This window comes from Asterias rubens, chromosome 6 (genome assembly GCF_902459465.1).
Source record: "Asterias rubens chromosome 6, eAstRub1.3, whole genome shotgun sequence".
Taxonomy (NCBI): domain Eukaryota; kingdom Metazoa; phylum Echinodermata; class Asteroidea; order Forcipulatida; family Asteriidae; genus Asterias; species Asterias rubens.
The window spans coordinates 20,295,596-20,316,345 of NC_047067.1; the positions used below are offsets into that span (position 1 = coordinate 20,295,596).

General features: G+C 38.1%; 1 protein-coding gene across 1 annotated transcript in view; it reads left to right on the forward strand.

Annotated features, from left to right (window-relative positions):
* The window catches only part of LOC117291455 (cyclic AMP-responsive element-binding protein 3-like protein 2), a 30,170-nt gene continuing 9,420 nt past the window's right edge, over positions 1 to 20,750 (forward strand). Inside the window, exons 1-3 of the mRNA XM_033773151.1 lie at positions 1 to 224; positions 18,264 to 18,453; positions 20,156 to 20,407. Coding sequence (XP_033629042.1) covers positions 21 to 224; positions 18,264 to 18,453; positions 20,156 to 20,407 — 646 coding nt within the window. The 5' untranslated portion in view covers positions 1 to 20. The remainder of the gene's footprint in view (positions 225 to 18,263; positions 18,454 to 20,155; positions 20,408 to 20,750) is intronic.

The following is a 20,750-nucleotide window of genomic DNA, read 5'->3' on the forward strand; positions in this document are numbered from 1 at the left end:
GACGCTCAGCGCATAAACCTATGTCCACTATTCTAGCAGACATCAACCAAAAGCAAGAGAAGTGGGTCCGAAGACCCTGCCAGATTTTCCCGATTTCGGACCGGACCGACCAACGACCGCGGCACAGCATCGCAATGGATGACATTCTTGGTGGAAGTAGTCTTTACGAGGGTGAAGAGAGTGATTTCAAGTACATTCTGGACTCCGACGTGTTCCATAATGTGGTAGGAATTCTGTTATTTTTTTGCATACAAAATAGCTCAAGTTCCAGCAGACAGTTTACATATTATGGTTCGGCGTCTCTCCATATTTTCGTCTGATAAACCATGAATAAACAGTTTATTACTCAGATGTAAACAGCAATAAAGCGTCACTGTGTTCTTAATGTCTGTCCTTGTGAATAATTGAAGCAATTTTCGCTTGTTAATTTTTTGGAAGTTTTATTACTTTTGTTTAGTATTATTATTAAACTAGGCATAGACATTTTAAACACTGCACTGTGGTGGTACATCATGTACCATACATCATCATGAATGCTGTAACTTGTTGCACAAATTGTTTTAAATTATCACAATTTAAATTTAATCTTCAGATCTTTGCGTATCACTCGAAACACTATTTGTGTTAACGATCCTGTGTTTTTATACAGTAACATTGGAAAGCTGTGTTTTTGATTTTTGTTCAAAAAAATAGTCAACAAACAAATTGTATTTTTCTTTTTTTTGTATTAATAAGTTATATTTATAATTCAATGTTAGTTCATATTAGATATAATAATTCTAATTCTATTTACACATAAACAATAGGTCACATGAATGTGTGAAATTACACTTGAACGTCAAGAAACTTATGAAGGAAATATTTTAACAATTGCAATGTTGAAACTTATTATTAAATGTATTTCAAATAACATTCGTCTGAAAGTGAAACATTAACATTACATATGAACAAGGAAATATCTGTTAGTTATTAGAGGCTATCAAAGCTAAAAACTGAATCAAAGTTAGACAAGTAAATAATTCCATTAATAGCATTGTTGAATGTGTGATTGTGAAAGAAGATGATGTCAAGAAATTCTTCCAGTACCCAGTTCTTTCTACATTTTCTTCCTCCATGATGATATGACAACTACTATAATCTGGTGAAAGTTATTAGCAATATACAAGATTGTGTCCAATCCATAAATGTGGTAACGTGGGGTGTTTCCCCCCACTATATCTGTCTCAATTATGTCAATGTTTTTTAAATCTAAGTTCTTCCTTGTTTACAAAAATTGCCATTCAGTCTTCACAGTATCGAGACTGATAGTAGAATAATTCATCGACCATTGTTGTTACTAATGACGTTAGTTAGTTAGTTCCACTTCCAGACTGGAGTAATAAAGCATAATAGTTGAAATGTCCAATAGTCATAATTGAAATATGAGAAAATAGAAGTAACGTCTAACTTCGTCACAGCATCATTGAAACTATCTGCTGCATACTATTTTGTTTAGAGTAGAGTGAAACGGAAGTTGATCTGCCATCACATGAAGCTTAAAATGGATTCCAACGCAATCATTTAAAAATAAACTGTCAACAACATGCATGGTGTCACTTTTGCTGGTACAGCAAAACCATATTGTTGCATGTGTATGCTGTGTGAAAGTTGATATTTGCTGAGCCATGCAGCATGGTACACACACACACTACTAACACATGGAGGACTACGCCCACTTCATTCACAAGTAAACCCTACCCTACTATTGTATCTATGGGAACCTTGCTTTTCAATAGCACTTGTTGAATAATGAATTCTAGCATCTCCTCTCACGCATGGCTAGCTGTGAAAGTGTTAGACTGTGAATCAGGCGCTTTCTTCAATGGAGGGTGAACTCCCTATCAAACTATTTCCGTTCATTGTTGTGTGCGAATTTTGAACAAAGTTTTTTGGCACTGGCTTCTGTTTGACTTCCTGTGAACTGAATTCAGTATTTTGGGTCAAGGTGGAGAGATTGAATAAAGTGACCGAAATTGAGGGACTGCTTGTTAAATTTATCAAGTACATGTATATGTATTGGAACTTGCTGTAAAAATTTAGGAAAGGGAGAATCTTTTTATTTAGATTTATAATGTAGTTTTACATACGCTGTAGGACATTGTTGGTGTTTTTAAAGGTTTTTTCTTGCATGATTGTATGCATGATTGTATGTTGTGGCAATGTCCTGTTGTAGTGTTGATAAAATATTATATAAAAATCTTTACTCCAAAATCCATTCATATCCAATTGCCAATATGAATGAGTTTGAAGAACTGGGGCCAGTAGGCCTAAATAAGAAAAACATTATCAAAGGGTCAGGCATTCTATTCCAGGCCACCTGCCTACACTGTCAGTGTTTTAAAGCATAACACTATAACACCAGTAAACCGTTACCTTTGTTTCTGATGTTGATCTTTAAGAAATGCTACTTCAGGAAACTCCCCATAGAACTGGAGCAGTTTGTTATGAATAGCAGGATGTGGTTTTAAACGCTTCAGTTTTATAGCATTTAATCACATGTGGGAATCCTTGGCCAGTTAACTAGCAGTATCCGCTGTGTGCGACTACTAACCATCGTTCAACTTGAATTGAGATGACAAATTTATCAATAACGGCAATGCTTTTATTTTATTTGGTCAGTAGTCAGTGCAATGTTGTATGAAACTGATTACATTATATGTTTCTCCCATCCCAGCCAGTGATGCATAGCTCTACTGGGGGGAAATTATTCACACACATCAGCGACAGCGTACATATTTTTAAATGTCAACTTGTCATTCTTGGACACAAAATGTATTCTGCCTGGTATGGTCAACTCTTAAGTTTCAATTCATAGTTTATTTACTTGTACTTCACTTTGATATTTGTCCAGGCCACACAACTTGAGCGAGCGTGAGTTTTGATTGTTCATTTGAACCTATTGCATTTGAATCTACAATGTAATCCATTTAAAGTTGATGCAATGTACTTCAAGCTCTATAAGTCGATTGGGAAACTTCTAAACATTGGAACTTGTTCATATTCCACAATTTAAACTTGGTAACCTACAGATACCTAGAAAATTGTGGCTGTCATACTGTGTTAGCCAGAGGTGTGTCTGGGTGTCTTTTAGACATCCTGTTTTAGATTTGGATTTTCATGAACAAGTATTTTGTATTGTAAATGAGCAATATGTACACCTAGTTTTTAAATTCTCAGGAAATTTGGACACCCATTTACCAAATCCTGGCTAAAATATTGGTGGCTGACACTTAATGTCCACAAACCAAACTTGTACCAGTCAGTGTCCATGAAACGTGCATTCACCCGATGTACCGCCAGTAGTTCTCGTATGGTTGATACAAAGTAGGCAGTAAGTCTGACTGACTGAGAGTGATTGTTACGAATGAATAGGAGTGAAGTTTCTATTATTGACACACCCATCCCATTCAATTGATTTCTCATTCTCTGTGAAAGCGCTTGTGCTTTCAGTCTGGCAGGAGTTACGTCATTGAAGATACTTTTTTCTGGAGGGGTTGGGCCAAGATGCTGAGTGTAAACGAAGACTGCAACTTGTCAGAAAATGTTTCAAATAGTGTGTTGCAATGTTAAGTCTAGTGATATGCTCTCTTTGGTTTCATTAAAACCTCATATTTAACTGCTATTGCCTCCATGCCCTTGGTCATTGCCTTGGTGCTCTTTAAAAGCTAGTAGAAATTTAGAATTTCCTCATTGGGTGTCCTTTAGTAAGGAGAAAATATCTTGGTGCACTTGCCCTTTCATAACAAAGCATACAGGCCTGATGTGTTGTACTGGTTCAAGAAAGCATCTGTTTGTTTGCAAGTATAATATGGTGTATTTAGTTTTTGCATACCAAGACTTGCCTGATTCATTTATGTGGTGACAGGACAACCTAGTACCATTTTGTTTGAATTTGGTTTCAAATTATTGACATTCGGTTGCAGTTCGGTTTCATTTCCTGTTTGCACTTGGGGTGCAATGTCTAATAGAATTGACTGGGTAGGGTTTCATGACCATGCTGGCATGTTCAATGTGCTGAGTATTGTTTTACGTAAGTAACATATGGTCTGGCTACGTAGTGGTGTGCGGGAGGGGGTTACTGTTTATGACATAGTGCTTTCTGAAATGAACCATTCATTCAGACTTTGTTGATCTGTGAAATCATTGAGCAGGAAACTAACTACTGAAACTTTTATTGAAAAGTCAGTGTCGATATTGCTTCTTACAATCTAAGATTGAGTAACTGATGCATTTTAAATTGTTTCCATGTAGCCTACCATAAAAATAACAGCCTGTAAGCATAACAATGCTTAGAACAGAAAAGTATTGCTTTGAAACAGAAACAGGTTATCAGCCAGAGTTTACTTTGTTGTAAATGGTACCCCACTTATTTTTTGCTTAGAAAAGAAATTTGTCAAGTAGTATTTTCTGCTTTAACAGCTTTATGGAATCGTGCACTGGACATAAAGTTGAACTTTAAGATTGGAACTGCTGCAAATATTCATTCAAATAAACCATGTTTCTGTGTTACTTATTAATTAAATCAAAACTAAATCATGTCTTAATTAAAGTCTGACACTCCTGGACACCATGTGTGTGAAAATTACGAAGTTTATTGTTGGTGGTAAAACGGACGCATGCCCCGAAATTTCTAGCAAGGGGTTTACTGCTGCTACCGAGTGTTGGCTTTCTGCAAGGTAATCAGATTCCAGCTAGGGGGTCAGATTCCAGCTAGGGGGGTCAAGGATCCTGGGTCGCGTGAGGTCAGGAGACCTTGCTGGTTGTCGGAGGTTACACTGTTTGATCGCAGAGTGAGGGTTTGATGTGGTACACCTTGAGAAAATCAAACCACTGCAATCTCATATGGTGGTTTCATCATCCTTGTGTCAGTTGGGGTTTTGACCCAGACAGGATGAACGGCAAACTGTGGATGTCAGCATGAATGCTCGCTGCCAAGAAATTTCGGGAAAAATATTGAGGTTGTCAAAATATTATTTGATCTTGTTTTCATGTGCAGACATTTTTTTAAGTGGCGAATTTGAGGTGATGTTTTGGGTTGGTACAGTGAAGGTTACAACACTTGATTTCGTTTCAACAAAAAATTGGGGGGAAATATATTGAGCTTGTCAAAAAAGTAGCTGATCTTGTTTTTATTTGTTGAGTGGTGAATTTGAGCATAGAGCTATGATTTGAGGTGATGTTTTGGGTGGGTACAGGGAAGGTTACACTTGGTTCCATTTCAACAAAATAGTCTGACTCTGGGACTATTGAGTGGGCGGAACATGATTGGAAATTAATGAGCCATAAAATGAAACAATGTGCACTGCATGTGTTATGCCTGAAGGCCTGATACTACTACACTACAAAGGCAAATAATGGGATTGGGTTTATGTTATCTCCTTTAAAAATCCTTCTGTAGAAATTTAAAATTCTCTCACAGAGGTGCCCCCCCCCCAAAAAAAAAGGAGAAATAGTATCGGGGTTAAAGTTAAACACTTCAAGTTCAGACTTGTTTTCAATATAACTTCTTCAAGATAAGACTTTTTGTAAGCCCTAGTTATGTTCATATTTTTGTGGATTTGACTTGGGTTGGTAATTTCCTGTAGTGTAAACAGTTGTGTTTTCCTATGGTCAATACATGTATGTGTGAAATACAAAATAAAAAGTCAGCACAAGTGACTTGGTTTGAGAATTTCCTGTAAACTGTTTTCCTATGGTCAATGACTGTGAAATTTCTAACAAAAGTCAGCACAAGTTTAGCCTTTTCTATACATCACAGCATGGTATTCAATGGATGAATTATTACAAATTACAGAAGTTGTGAACCCTGTGAATGAAACCAAAACTAAGGATACTAGATCTCCATTGGGTTTTTGACCCTCCAGCAGCCAGCCTGAATAGGAGATCCCTTATAGGGTGGGAACCAAAGACTTGTTTTGATGACTAAACCATCATGTCTAGCGAGAGAGAGAAAAAAAGTCACCTCAATTTAACCTTGCTTAAGATTAAGGTCACTGATGACCTAGCTAGCTAAAGACTACTGATTATTTATGATAATGATGCACTACATTTAGTCCAGGGGACAGTAAAACTTTGGTTGTGGAAGTTCAATCTCAAATTGTCTTGTTTATAAATTTCGTTTTGGTCTTATATTGTACAAGTACAATCTGTATTTTCTAAGTTGTGTTTGCGGGTATTCCATTTTTATTTTTATTTGTTATATTTTTTTTAAACCACTTTTATAAGCAGAATAATGCGGTGCTACTCATAGGTAGGACTATATGGTTATATAAAAAAACTTAAAAACTAAATTGTTATGTGTTGGACTTCTGATTGCAGTTTTCAAGGGAACAACACCTTTGAAAGTCTTTGAACGTAATCATTCTTGAAGTTCGTAAATTTACAAACCAGATGAAGTGTTGAGTCCCAGGCAATAGCCTCCTGGTCTTTGCCTTGGTGCCCCTTCAAAAGTTTCCCAAAGACAGTTTCCGTTTTCAAGTAGAAGTCAAAATTGAAAATGGCCTTGCACCTTTAAATATGAAATTCCAGGCTTGAAGTTTCTGGTGTGTGTAGTTCTGGACCATTCCCATCAAACTTGAATTGTTTAACATATTAATGCCTATTTGTCTAGACAGCAGTCCTGGCATGTGGTTTCGACCATACTTGTCTGATTTTGTACACACACGGTGTTTTGTTGTTTAAAGGAAGTTGAAATTAAAGAGGGATGAGGATTCGTGAGCAGTTTTGACACTAAGCCAAAGCTATGGACGTCTAGACTTGAAAATTTTGTTTGAATTTTTCAAGATACATGTAGTTATTAAAAAAAATATTGGTCTTAATTACAATGTGAACTTTGCTATGATTGAAAGTTAAGTATGGTTCAGAAGTAAGACACACATAGCACCAATTCCCTGTGTTACTTTGTGCTTTTTTCACAAATTACATTCATTGCATTCATTCATCTGTTTGTCTGAGAAAAGTACATTACTGAAAATGGAAACACCTGGTGTGCCAAATCTGCTCAAAATGCAAGTTGAAGTTTAATTTACAAACATTGAATCTAAAATCCACATTGGACAAATAATTAACCAAATGATGAAGCCAACTAAGTTTCCTTTATTATATAACAAATAAACGTTTGTAAAACCCAATTCATATCTATGCATAAGGAAACTAAGTTTCCTGTAAATTATTTATAATAAAACAAATAACCGTTTTGTAAAACACAATTCATATCCTGCAAATGTGTACTTTATATATTTTGTTAAACAGGAAAATCCTATGTGCAGTGTGTAGGCCTTCTATGTAGTGGGAACAAAATAATTTATACAGAATTCTCTTTTTTCCTAAATGAATACACCTGTGTCCAGTGAATTTTCAATTTGCTGTTTGAGCCGCTTAAGCACACTCCATAGTGGCCCAGCTGGTCAGGCCCGTGTTTGGTTTAGCATTGTTCCCTTTCTATTGATTACAAACGCAAATTGTCTCTTGCGTCAGTTGTGACACTGCTGCCGCCAGCCGGATACAGTGTTGAAAATTTTAAATGACGTATAAGTACCCAGTAACCAACATGTGTTTGGCCCCGAACCAAATCCCGGCCGCATACAAATAACGCCGGAGACAAAAGACCCGATTATGGAAAAGGTGCAAACACCAGAACATGTGCGTACGTTACAGTAACTATCACACTCAACCTCCATTCTGAAATCCATTTGTATATTTAGGTATTTTTGCATTTTTGAGATGGGTATTAAATTACAAATAATACATTGATCTTCGATTCATCTTTTGAACATTTTATGAGGGCGCACGTTTGAATTTTATATCATGAATATTAAAACCACAACAACATTAAACACTTTATGTTTGAAAAGTGGATGTATACATTTTCCAGTGGTATTGAGGACACATGTAGAACGAGTTGTGGTTAAGCGTAGGGCTGAAGTGTGAAGGTGGTTGAGACGTGCGATGCGTAGAGTCAAAGTCCATGCTTAATTGAGTCTCAATGAAACTGATCAGCATTAGGTGTGATGGAAGTGAACATGAATTGTGCTCAAGTTTGACTGAATCAGGCCTGATACTTCACTGAGGCAACGAAGGCAATTGCCTCCGTGCCCCCTGGTCATTGAGTTAAGGCCCTTGAAATGTGCAATTTCCTCTAAGGGGGTGTCTTTTAACAAGGAGAAAATGCCTTGGTGCCCTTGCCCTTTTAAAATCGGAGCACACAGGCCTTTGCAATATGCAGACATTATCAATGTAATTCACGTGTTTGTTGAGTTACTTGAGCTGGTTTATAACTGAAGTGCAAACGAACTTAATACTGCAATTGACTTCACACAATTAACATGAAACTCAGGTACTGGCTGACTGTTCTACACGCCTGTATGGACGGCTTTCCCCTTGTGATAAAGCTAATTTCCTGGCTTGGTTGAGTTACCATGGCAACTGATCATGCTAAATAGCGTGCTTATTTATTTTTTGTTGTAAAAACAGAGACTGTCCCTTCATCGATCCCCTGAACGAAGAATCCATGCTAGATAAGTTTGCCTTGTAAAAAGCAACCATTTTTGGGTGCATTTAAAATAACATTATGCCTACATGGTAGGATTTGTCAAAATGGCTCTAGTACGTTGCTGGCTAAAGCATGGGCCTTGGTTCGGTTGAAGCAAGGTATAAAGTCTTTCCTCCATGTTTGAAGAATCAGCGTCCACACCTTAAAAAAGGGTCTCTATATTAAAACAGAGCGATCAGTTGAGTAAAAACATGTACATGTATTAATGTCTTTAGCTTGTGGAAAGTGCTCACTGTTTGGTCTCCTTTGTAAAAAAAAAATATTTCTGGGAAGTAATTTTGGTTTGGAAGAAATCCAAAACCACACCTCTTGAGCATCTGCTGGTATCACAATTAAAGGTCGCAATGTGTAGGTGTCTTGCAAGCCTGGAATTTCATCTTTGAGAGGGCAAGGCCATTTACATTCTTTTTGCAAAGGGCACTTCCATTTAAAAAGATTCAAGGATGTGGGAAACTGTTGAAGGGGCACCAATGCCAAGATAATGGGCAACAGAGGCCATGGCCTCCTTGTAATTCCAGCCATGTTCTTGAATGTTTTAAAAGCATTACAAATATACCTGTTTAGTCTCAGTGTTGTGGAACTTTTGCCAAGTGTGTAAGAAACATGTCAGGGTGGTTGAAGGACATCTTAAAGAAACATAACTTGAAGTTTTGTCAAGCTTTTAGCTTCCACACATACTTGTGAAAATCTGTGGAAGAGAGGAGTCAGGCATGACGTTAATTTGGGATGGTGCTTTGAGGGTTTTTTCAATCAGGATTAGTCCAGGATTGTTGTTTCCCTGGATTAGATCAGTGATTCTTAATCCCAGATCAAAAGTTTTCTTTTCCTTGAGCGCCAATGAAGTGGAAAGGGTCGCTGGTGAATGGGTCAAGTTGAAAAGTAGGACTGGACTGATGGTTTAGAAAATCAATACGGTTTAGGATGGAATGTACGGTCGGCTTAACCTGAAAGGTGGACCACCAATAGGCAGTGATTTGCACAGCCTCTATTTCTATGGTCAGTATCTCCAGTTTGGGTCAGGAGCTGAATCACACTGTTTTGTATTGCGGTTTTGGGGAGATCCCTTGATAAAAGCCCTTTTCACTTTTGTGTTCTGGAAAATCAATACGGTATGAAAGCAGCACTTGGTAACTGTCTGCTAGAGTATCCACAGTTTAACCACATGAATTAATGGAGACTGTGTGAATTCGTCTTCAGACCAGACTTTTGTCATTGAAGTGATAGAGTTCAATAGTTGTTAGGTCTAGAAGAGAGAAAAAAAAAAAACGGTTTCCCAAGGACCAAATTTCATGCTTGAAAATAACTAGGACAATTAACTGGTTTGTTTTCTTACTTGACCGAATCAGAGTAGTTGAGGTTTTTTATGAGAGGAATGCTACAATGGAGGGTTAGACCACTGATATATGAGTATTTTTTTAAGACTTTATTGTTAAAGGGACCTGTTGTCTTGGATAGGGCGAGTTAGTCTATGAAAAATGTTTGAAACCGTTTGTTATGAAATGCATATGGTTAGAAAGATGTTTTAAAAGTAGAATTTAATGATTCACACAAAAATGCCTCGAAATTGCACAGTTTTCCTTATATGTGGTGAACTAACACTGCATGCCATTTGTAGAGTCAAATTTTTGACTCAACAAAATGGCTGGCCGTGTTAGTTCGTAAAAATAAATGGAAAGCCATGCAAATTTGAGGCATATTTGTGTGGATCATTTCATTCTAACTGTTAAAACATCTTTCTAACCATATGCATTTCATAACAATTGGTTTCAAACACTATTCATGGACCAACTCGCCTGATCCAAGGCATCTTGTCCCTTTAACCCAACCAGCCACCATTATCTGCCGAGAGTGACCCTGGGTGCATTATGAAGAGTTGGTTACACTTACAGTTGATTCTGAGGTCAAATATCCAAGTTGGGCTATTCCAGAGATTGATTTACAACCTTTGGTGGTTATGGAGTTTGAAACCAGATACCAAACTTCTATTTTGTTTTATTAAAAATAGCCCCCCTTCAAAGCCAATATTATTAACACTTTGTTCTTTTAGTGTTGCACTGAAGTTCAAAGTCAATGATAGGTTGTTTACAAATTCCAAAATGACTTTTGTTGTTACCTCGGAGCAGATAAAGGATTTCTTATCGTGATCATTGTTGCAATATTTTGGTAACAACACTTCATAAATTCTTGCCTTTTTCTTAAAAAAACTAGATGAATTATTACGAAATTGTAACTTATTATTTTCAAAAGTTCTTACTCGTATGGAAAAAAATATTTCTGGAAAAAATGGAAAATGAAATCAATATACTAAAAGTTTTAAAGTTTAAATGCACCTTTGTATAGACCTTGGCTTGCCTTGATTTGTCACCTTGAAATTGCTTCATGATGGGAACAAAAATTGTCCTAAAGAATAAAATAAAAACGTCAACATCAACCAGGCTGTTCATCCGTTCGGAACACAAGTTAAAACTCAACACGCACATTTATTGTGCAGTATCAGCGAAGAGAAAAGACTGTTTAAAAAGGGTGTTGGCTTGAAGGTTGTTGTGATGTTTGTGTATTGTAGTGTAAAAACTCTGCCACTCCCATTTCTATGGGTGCATACCATAGCTACTTCGGTTGACTGGTCGACTAGTTATGGGTGGTTGCTGTGTTCATTCTGTGTTGGTGATGAAAACAAGTCCCTGGTCTTTCAGAAGAGTCCTCTGTCTGCCTGAGTGTAATCCCTTCATAATACACATCTAAAGGTAACCCCCCTTGAGCTTGTTTGAGCATCTTTAGTTGCTTATCCCTCTGGTATAATCGCCCTGGAATCTCCGAGAAAGGGGTGGGGTCTGAGTTTACTCTGGAGTGGTGAATGGTTGTCAGGAGAATGTTTGCTTGAGATCTGGGTATGTGCTGCGTTGACCCTTTTTGAACCTGTTATCAGATGGAATGTGCTTGGATGGATTGGTTGAAGTGTGAGGCAGCTTCAAAAGATTGCAAGCAGAAAATTTGAAAAACAAATCAGCCAGTTAAAACAACCAGTCAGAAATCTAATGGTCTAGCTGGCTAGTTCAGTTTTAATTTTGAAAGATTGACACAGTGAAGAAGGTGATGGACTAGTGAGGTGACAACTTAAACCAGTCTTGCTGGCCAGTCTTTATAAAAGTTCAGGGCATTCCAAACCCACCTCACTACAGTACTTGTCCTTTTAAAGTTGTGCGCTTCACTCCGATATGGTCTACAGGGTATTTAGGCCTATTAATTTGAAGCTCACGTTCTGATTTGAAATGATGTGTACGAATCGGCCAACCGTGGCACTTAATGGACAATTAAAACAGAATAGTTTTAACGGAAGAGTAGTTTTGATGAATAGTTAAAGAGGGATTCGGGTGTAACTACTGTCTGGCAATATTTTTTGGTTTGGTGCGTTTTGTGAATCGTGTTATTGGCAAATGTTGATACCCAAAATTCTGTCTGTCTGTCTGTCTGTCTGTCTGGAAATATTAATTGAAATAAGAGATCTGATCTTGTTTTAGAACAAATTGTTGTTAAACTCGGTGTAATAGTTCATGCTATTTTGTAAATAGGAGGTCTGATCGCAAAGCTTTTTTTCTGATTGCCTTGATAAGATTTTAATCATGTAGCTGATGGTCGGTGCATAAGGAAAGGACCACAGATCATGGTCTACTTCATCAAGTGTGCTTTTCTATACTGCAAGTTCTAAATCCGTTCCCAAGGTGACTCCTTCAAGTTCCAACACCCCTATGTTCGTACAACCCTATGTTTCGAGAACCCCTGGTGATTTGCATGGAAAGTTGTGTATTGGGTAAAGAAAGTACAAAAGGGGTGTTTGAACTAGTGTTTGAACACTAGGTGTGTAACCATTACCAATACCTACATGAACATTCCATCAACTTTTCTAAGCTTTTTGTTTGGAGTTTTTCATGTTGTAAGACAGTAAAGCTCTAAAGCTACTGTTTGTAATGTATAATATATATCCATACAACAAGTGATTACTATGTTGATTGTGAAATAGAGGACTCTAATCACCATTGTAGATAACAAAAAAAAGTATCAAAGCATTGTCCTGAGGAGTCCTAAGTCCACTGCGAGTACAATGGGGATTGTATTCGCTGTGTTATTGTACTTGTTTGTCATTTTAGTTACAAACCTTTTGGGATCATGTGATGGTATGGGACCCAATATTTTGACTACATGTAGGGCTACATGTATGTTTACAACATCTGTGGTCACTTCCGAGAATAGTACCAAGTCATGAACTGTTCATCAAGCACATTCTTCTTCATTTGTATTACAAATTATGCAAATTTTATGCGAGTATGTAGCTCATTTGCATCTAATTTACATTGAATCACTATTGGAATTTGAATGAAGATCATGGACTTAGATCATGGTTGTCTAGCTGAGACTGTGGTGAAGTTTAGTTGAACACTGTTCTGTTCAACTTCTCGTTCGCAAGGGTTTTTATCAGAGGCTTGATTATAAACATGTTTAGAGCACAGACTCAAGTTACATTCAGAGAAATAAACAGTTGGAACTCTAACTCAAATGTCAATCTCAAAGGTTTTTGCCGTGTGATGAATGCAATTCAAGTGAGGTTTGAAGGTTTTGATGCAAATTTAAATTCAAGTCATGTGTCCATGAGGTCCCTGTTTGCTCTGACTCCGATTAACTGATCGTTGGCCGTGTTGTAATTATGCGCATCTCAAGTAGCCACTGTTTCCATCAAGTTTTGAAGCATACATGGAGGCCGATGGATTTCGCAAAGAACAAGGCATATTATTCTTGTTTCCTACTTCAGCTTCAATCCCTCACATTCGGTTCAACTTGGCAAGATTGCAGCGATTGTGTAAATAAAACACATATGAGTTAATAGTTGTAGTAAACAAAAGTCATTTCACAATATGTTTTCTTATTTCAAGGATGGGTTTAACAGAACAAGTTTGCCTGGACACAAAAATCAGGGTCAGGTCACGAAACTAGTAGATGTCTCGAGTCGGCAGTGTTAGTAATCGAGCACTCTGAAAAAATTTCCAATTCCATTCAACTTGCCCTCTTTTCTCAAAACCAAACCATGAATCAATGGTGAACATTGATTGTAAAAACAGTTGTTGCTCCACACTAATATGGTATGTCTTGTTTTCCCCCTAGTGAAAACAAAAAATCTAAACATGTGGTGAGTGGTCAGGTCCGGCGGAATCCTACCATCTGATTATTAACAATACATCATTCACCCCCCCCCCCCCCCTCTGCCAAGTTGAGGTCACACTATTTCCCTCCTGGGGTTTCCTATTGGCTGTCGCGTTGACCTCGATGGATCACATGACCTTCAGCGAGTTGGTAACAACATGCTGACAGTGCAGCATTGTGTCCATGGTGTGATCATGGGAAAGAAATATTGGTAGTGGTTGTTGAAATACCATAGAAATTTCTGGCAATGATTCAAAATAACTGCAGACAACTTATTCTCAAGACTGCAGGACTTTTTAAGAAGATGAATTCACAGAATATTTTGGATTCCTTTTATTTGTAGGAGCATGGAAACCAATATTGATGTTCCGTTTACAATTTTGTGCTTAATTGATTTGATATTATTGGGCAAATGAGAATGTAAATGAGTTCTTTATGTTCACATAGTGTGATCACTTTGCAGTTACGTGCCAAGTTAATTGTATTTTGTTACCTAGATTCCCTTCAGAATATTATTATAAATTGGTTCTGGAAATGAGAAGTCCCGCTCCAAATCGATATTTGAAAAGGAAAAAATTAATCAAGTTGATTTAGGATTAGACAAAATTAATCATCAACTCCAGAGTCTTCCGCTCCTCTGCTCATGAATTCAGTTTTCACTTTCTCTTAGTATAACTCTTGTTATAACAATGTCACTGGGACTGGCCTCTTTATAACAGGAAAAATATAGAAACATAAAGTAGAAATGAGATTTGGGACTTCAGAATGTACTCTTTGTAAGCAGAACCTCTTCTCGTTAGACTTTATAAACAGCCGACTGTATAGACTGAACTTTAGTTGTTAATGTATGAGGTACGTGCGTCTATCTTTCGGTTTAACATTATTGATCCGAAAAGAGAACAAACAGTTGACGCAAGCGATTTGGAAATTTAGTAAATGCACTCGTAAGTAAATGTTGACGAAGAGGGAATTTTGGCATAAACCCAGACTGTCAGAGGGGAATATCTGTGCTTTATCCTTGAAAATGTTCATTTTGTACCACCATGTATTTTGATATTAACCACCTACTTGTTTATGCATAACCCTTGTTTGAAAAATTTAGGTTAATTTTTATGAATATGGTTCATTGACTGTGTCTATCAGATAACTGCTGGTACGTAACTGTTTTTATTGTCTTTATTTTCAATTCAAGACAACATTTTATTTTGTTGTGAGGGCACCGACTGTAATCTCCATTAGTGGTGTCCTGTGTGAGAATTTATGTAACCCCTGTGAAAAATGGTACATTCCAATCCAATCCTTGCAACAGGTGTTTGTCCAGCCAGTCGAGTCATGGGAACCACTTTACCATGTGGAGTGTTCCATAGAGAAAAAGGGGGTGATGGGTGGGTAAAGGACACTGATAATTGGACTCCCTGTGTTCCAGTATTACTTCTCAGGGGGCAGGGTCTGACCCTGGACCCACAAATTGAATGTCACAACAAGATCGCTGACTTTACGAAAATGGTCTTCATCAGGCCTGATACTTCAAGGAGGCAATGCAGGCAATTGCCTCCATGCCCCCTGGTCATTGCCTTGGTTCCCTTGGAAGTGCTACAGTAGACATTTACAATTTGAAATTGTAAGGTTGCCCTCATAAGATGCCCTTCACCAAGAAGAAAATACCTTGATGCTCTTGCCATTTTAAAACCAAGAATAAAGGCCTGCTACATACATTACTAGACATTCTCAATGTATCATACACGTAGCCACATATTTTGTCAATTGCGGATTTATAGTATTCCTCTGTTTATAAATTGAATTCCCATCCACTACCAGCAACATTTTTTAAGTGAGTTTTGAATGGTTCATCAGTTAGTTCGTTCGTTTGTCATGTTTTATTATATTTCATAGTATATTGTTGTTATATTGATGAAAGAGTATTGGTTTTAATTATTAGTGTTCTTATGAATTACAATTATGATATTTTGAAGTGGAAGTAGAACTTTAGCAGTCGAGACTCTTGTCTCTGTGGTTGTTCAAATATACATGCCAGATGTTAACAACGCGGCAAAAATAATTGGTATTCTAACCAAGGAAGCTGTTATGTTGACTTTCTGTTTAATTAAACGAAGCATCTGTTGTTAAAGGGGCTGTCTCATTGCTGTGAGTTGGGCAACTTTATCATATCATTTGCCAATCATTCATGAATATGCAAAGTCAATTTTGTAAAATTGTTGATGTCTATGATACCATCCAAACTTAGTGAAAAATAGTGATTTGACAAAGTTTATTCATGATTTTTTTTTAAAGAATTGCCTCTCCGTGAACATTGTGACATGATGAAAGGCAAACAAAACAAACGATCATTTTTTATTTTCATTTATCCCGCAAAAGAAATTAATTTGTGTGTCTTTGCCTTTGCAAACAGAAACTATAATGTGCTTTGCACGACTCTCAGCCAATGATAATAGGCAAGAACACATTTTGACTTGACAAAGTCCCTCCAGCATTTCTCTTAGAAGCTCAGAGCATTGTAGCGAGTCTATGTATAGCTTAAGGCCTGATGTATTGTTTCTATGGCGACTACCAATTACTTCAGATCCTTATACATGTGTAGAGATCGACCCGCAGCGTTTGGAAAGTAATATCTATTCGAACCTTTGTGAACTATACTTCCTCTCCTTTGACTGTCAAGAGCGGCCACCTCCGAAACTAATATAACCAGAAAGGAAGTTGTTTGATACAACGTGTGTCTGAAACATGCTTAATCAACATATAGGGCAGGTTCATATACTGCATAGCTTATTTAGGATCCACATTCCAGACTCAGTCTGTCTGGAAAGCCACCTCCTCTGATACAGAATGTAAAATATTCTGGGGAGGATTAGAAAGTATCGGTGGGACAGCGCTGTGGCAATCAACATGGGTCTAAAAATGCACGGGACTTGTGCTTAAAATAGGTTGCCTTTTCCTGGTTAAGTAAGGGGCCGTGTTTCCTTACGAAGGCTAGCCGAAATGTTGAGACCAACTATGACTAATAACCCACTCAGCTGCAGTTCAGTTGTTTTTAACGAGACTTCACCTTGAACCATTAAAGCGACTAGTCCCAGCGGATTTCCTACCTCCCTAGGTTGAACTTAATGAGCAGGACAGTTCTTGTTAACTAAAGTAGTCTGGCCAATCTTCTTGGTCAAACCATAGAGAAAAGTAAAACTATCTTCAATTTAACTCTTCATGGGTTTGTGAAGCCGTGTCTGACTTGGTGATAGAGGTAGATTCTACCTCCATGGGCTGACTCGCCATTGTGCATTGAAGTACTTAACAAGCAACAGCCATAGCTGTATCTATAGTCACCATTGGGATAGGGCATACCTCTGACTGTTAGTATACCCCAGAGGAAAGAACATCCAGGAGATAGACTTGGTTTAATTTCTTGGAAATGCAACAGGCTTGAATACCAGGTACACACCAGCTTGCTGGACATAGTTCTGGCAGTCAACTATGGGTCAATAGCTTCATCAGGCCTATACGCTTCGTTTTTGAAAGGGCAAGGGCACCAAGACATTTTCTCTTTGGTAAAGGGCACCCTATTAGATAATTGTAAATTTCTACTGGAGCATTTCAAGGACGTCAAAGTCAATGACCAGGGGGCATGGAGGCAATTGCCTTTGTTGCCTCCAGATCAAGCCTGGCTTCATGGTCAAACATGAAATTATTATATTCCATGAACTACTTTCAGTGTCCAGCAAGCTGTTGTTTCCCTGGTATTCTAGCCTGTGGCATTTCCAAGGGAGCTGCTACAAGTGTTATGCAACAACCCTGCATCCCTGGTTATCTTGAAACAGATGCCATTAAACTATTAGCCTACTTAATGTAATCAATGATAAGGATGTCTGGTTCTGAACTGTGGATGTGTGGGTGGAATGGAAGACCAAATGGGAATGGGAAATGCCCAATGCCAATGACCTACTGTGTATTAGCCAGTACATATCCACATAGTATTGTTCTATAATACAATATACTTAATGATGAAGTTTACTTGTGTAATGGGGAATCATTCATTGCTGATTAGAGTTATTGTTTCATGACTAGCCTTTGTGAATTGCTCCATGTTTAGACTATACCACAGATCCCCATGCTTGTCTCTAGTTTTGTTTAAATGCGTAGTATGTTTTGAATGAAGGTGAAGCATTTTATGATGATAGTACATTTCTACCTCCATGGTACATGTATTGCATAGTCTTGGCCAAAGACGTCAGTAATCAGTAGTGGATAGTGTACTGTGCTCGCTGTAGATAGCACGCCTCTCTCATGGCATCAATTGACCAACTTGACTGGCTCTCACTGATGATGGTGGCTCGTGCAAAATTGATACAAAATCATGTGTGCAATAAAGGAAAGCAGCTGCAATTAACGATTATTCATTTCTCTGTATCAAATTCCATTCAAATATTCCCCTCAAACTTATTTACCAACTCTCGTGTCTCTTTCATTACAGCCTCTATCAGAACAACTGGTGGACGTACAGAACGACAACTGGTTCAACACTCTCTTCGACGACCCCATGCTCTGTGACAAGCACTTTGGAGCACCCTCGCCGACCCCTCACATCCAGACAGAACACAGTTACAGCCTGAGCTCGCTCAGCGAGCCTGGCTCTCCTGTATCAAGTGGCTATAATGAAGAAGGTGAGTGTGACTTATCAGACTAGCCGACGATTTCACCAAACTCCTAACTTAGGATTAATCTTAGGACCAGTTCAGTATCCTAATACATAGGACGCATTGAATAACGTTCTAAGTTAGGACGGGTTACTCGTCCTAACTCGAGTTAGGATTAATCCTTGCGTTTCATGAAATCCGCTTCTGAGCGTTTTGCAATACAGTGCGCCCTCTATAATTTGTTCTTGGAAAGGCAATTTTTCATTGAGGCTTTTTAGAACCTTGATAGTGGCTGGCATTCACAGGCCTGGAATTACACTCAGGCCTGTGGCCATGGCCTCCCTTGCCCTGGGTCATGGCCTTGGTGCCCCTTGAAATGTTTTACTGCATGCATTCACAAGCCACCCCAAATGTTTCACTGCGTGCATTCACAAGCCACCCCAAATGTTTCACTGCGTGCATTCACTAGCCACCCCTAATGTTTCACTGCGTGCATTCACAAGCCACCCCAAATGTTTCCACTGCATGCATTCACATGCTACCCCAAACCCTACCATCAAGGAAACATCACTTATGTAATTTCCTGTAAATTTGTTTGCCCTGACCGCATGTGAACTCTGAACGAATACCCAGGTGGGTGCTGTGTGAGGACCAACAGCTTGTTGACCTTTCCCAATACACTCTGAAAAATAGCCTTAACTGAACAAACTAAAGCAGGCAAATTGTACTCATGTGAATTGCCCATATACCTAGGTATAATACTGGGTGATGAATGTTAAGGCACACGGTAACGCCCAGTTTCAGGGCACTTCTTACCCTGTGGAGCCAAGATTATAATGAGTGCTACCCTTAACTGGCTCCCAGCCGCAAGAGATTTGGAAATTGAAAAACTTAAAATCTAAATAGATACATAATTTTCAGAAGTCCAAGTGGAAACAAAGTGTGTACATTTCATGTACTATAAAGGGCCCTCATTCTTGCTACATGTATACTAGCTTCTTACCTACATTGTGTAGCAAATTGAAATAGCCTCCCCTAAAATAAATGTTTACTTAAAAAATAAGGCATCTGATGTGCAAACAGGTGTTCTTATAATCTTCAGAAAGGAGGAAATGCGTGTGTGAAGCAGCTGGTTAAGGTTTTGGAGCTTTGCTCCGCACATGGTCCTCCTAAAAGCATTGACCATAAACAAACTTGATGGTGAGAAACACTGCAGCTGTTGCTAGTAAAAACTATTTTAAGACAGGATTTTTCTCGGAAGTATTATGGTGTTGACAAATGTTCACATTTAATTCTGAGAAACAATTAATGCGAATCGTTTCTCAGATATCTGAGTGTTGGTGTCCGTTTGCAATTACTGCCACCAGAGATGCGACTGCTGTCACCTCTCTAAACATTGATTCATTAAAAAAAACAATTTAAGGGAATGTATAGGTTTGGTTATTCACTCTTAAAATTAATGGCGATCCAAAATGTTGTTTATTGCCTACAGCAGCTTTTGATAGTATAAAACATTTTCAGAAAACATTAAACTTTGAAATAATTTGGTTATGTAAAAAATAAATTATGTAAAAAGTCTTTATGGTCATAATTTTGAATCTGAGAAACATTACTACAGTAATGCTTCTCAGACTGTGTATCTATTTCATGTTATTGCATTGGTTGGTCGGGTTCCACCATGGTTTGGATGATTAATTCATAGCTACCCTTCTTATCACCCCCATCTCAGACGACCTGGACACTTTTGACCTCCCCCTCCTGGACCCCGAGACCAACCAGCCCCTCCTCATCAAGTCGGAACCCATGGACGACCCCATGCAGACTCACTACGTCCTGAAGGAATCGCTTCCCACGCTGGTCCCTGCTCCATCAAGGCAGACCATCGAGGCCAAGCAGACCGTACACCTCAAACCCAAACAGGAAATCATCAAGATCAAACTGGAACCGATGCTGGATTATCAACTGGAAACCTCTTCAATAGGTATGCAAAAAATACTCTAAATATTTCACAAAAATATTTTGAATATTTCACAAAAATATTCTGAATATTTTGCAAAAATATTCTGAATATTTCGCAAAAATATTTCAGCGACTTATTGTTTAAACTAGAGTTTGTAATCGCATAATATGTTTGTTTTAAATGAAAGATATACTATACAACTACTCATCAAGGCCTGGCATTTCATTTTTGATTCTTTTTCTTTTTGCAAAGGGCACTTCCATTGGAAAAACTGTGTGTCTATGGGAAAATTTTAAAGAGGCACCAAGGCCAAGACCTGGCACAACTATGGCCATGACCTATGTTCGATTATAGTCCTGGGCCC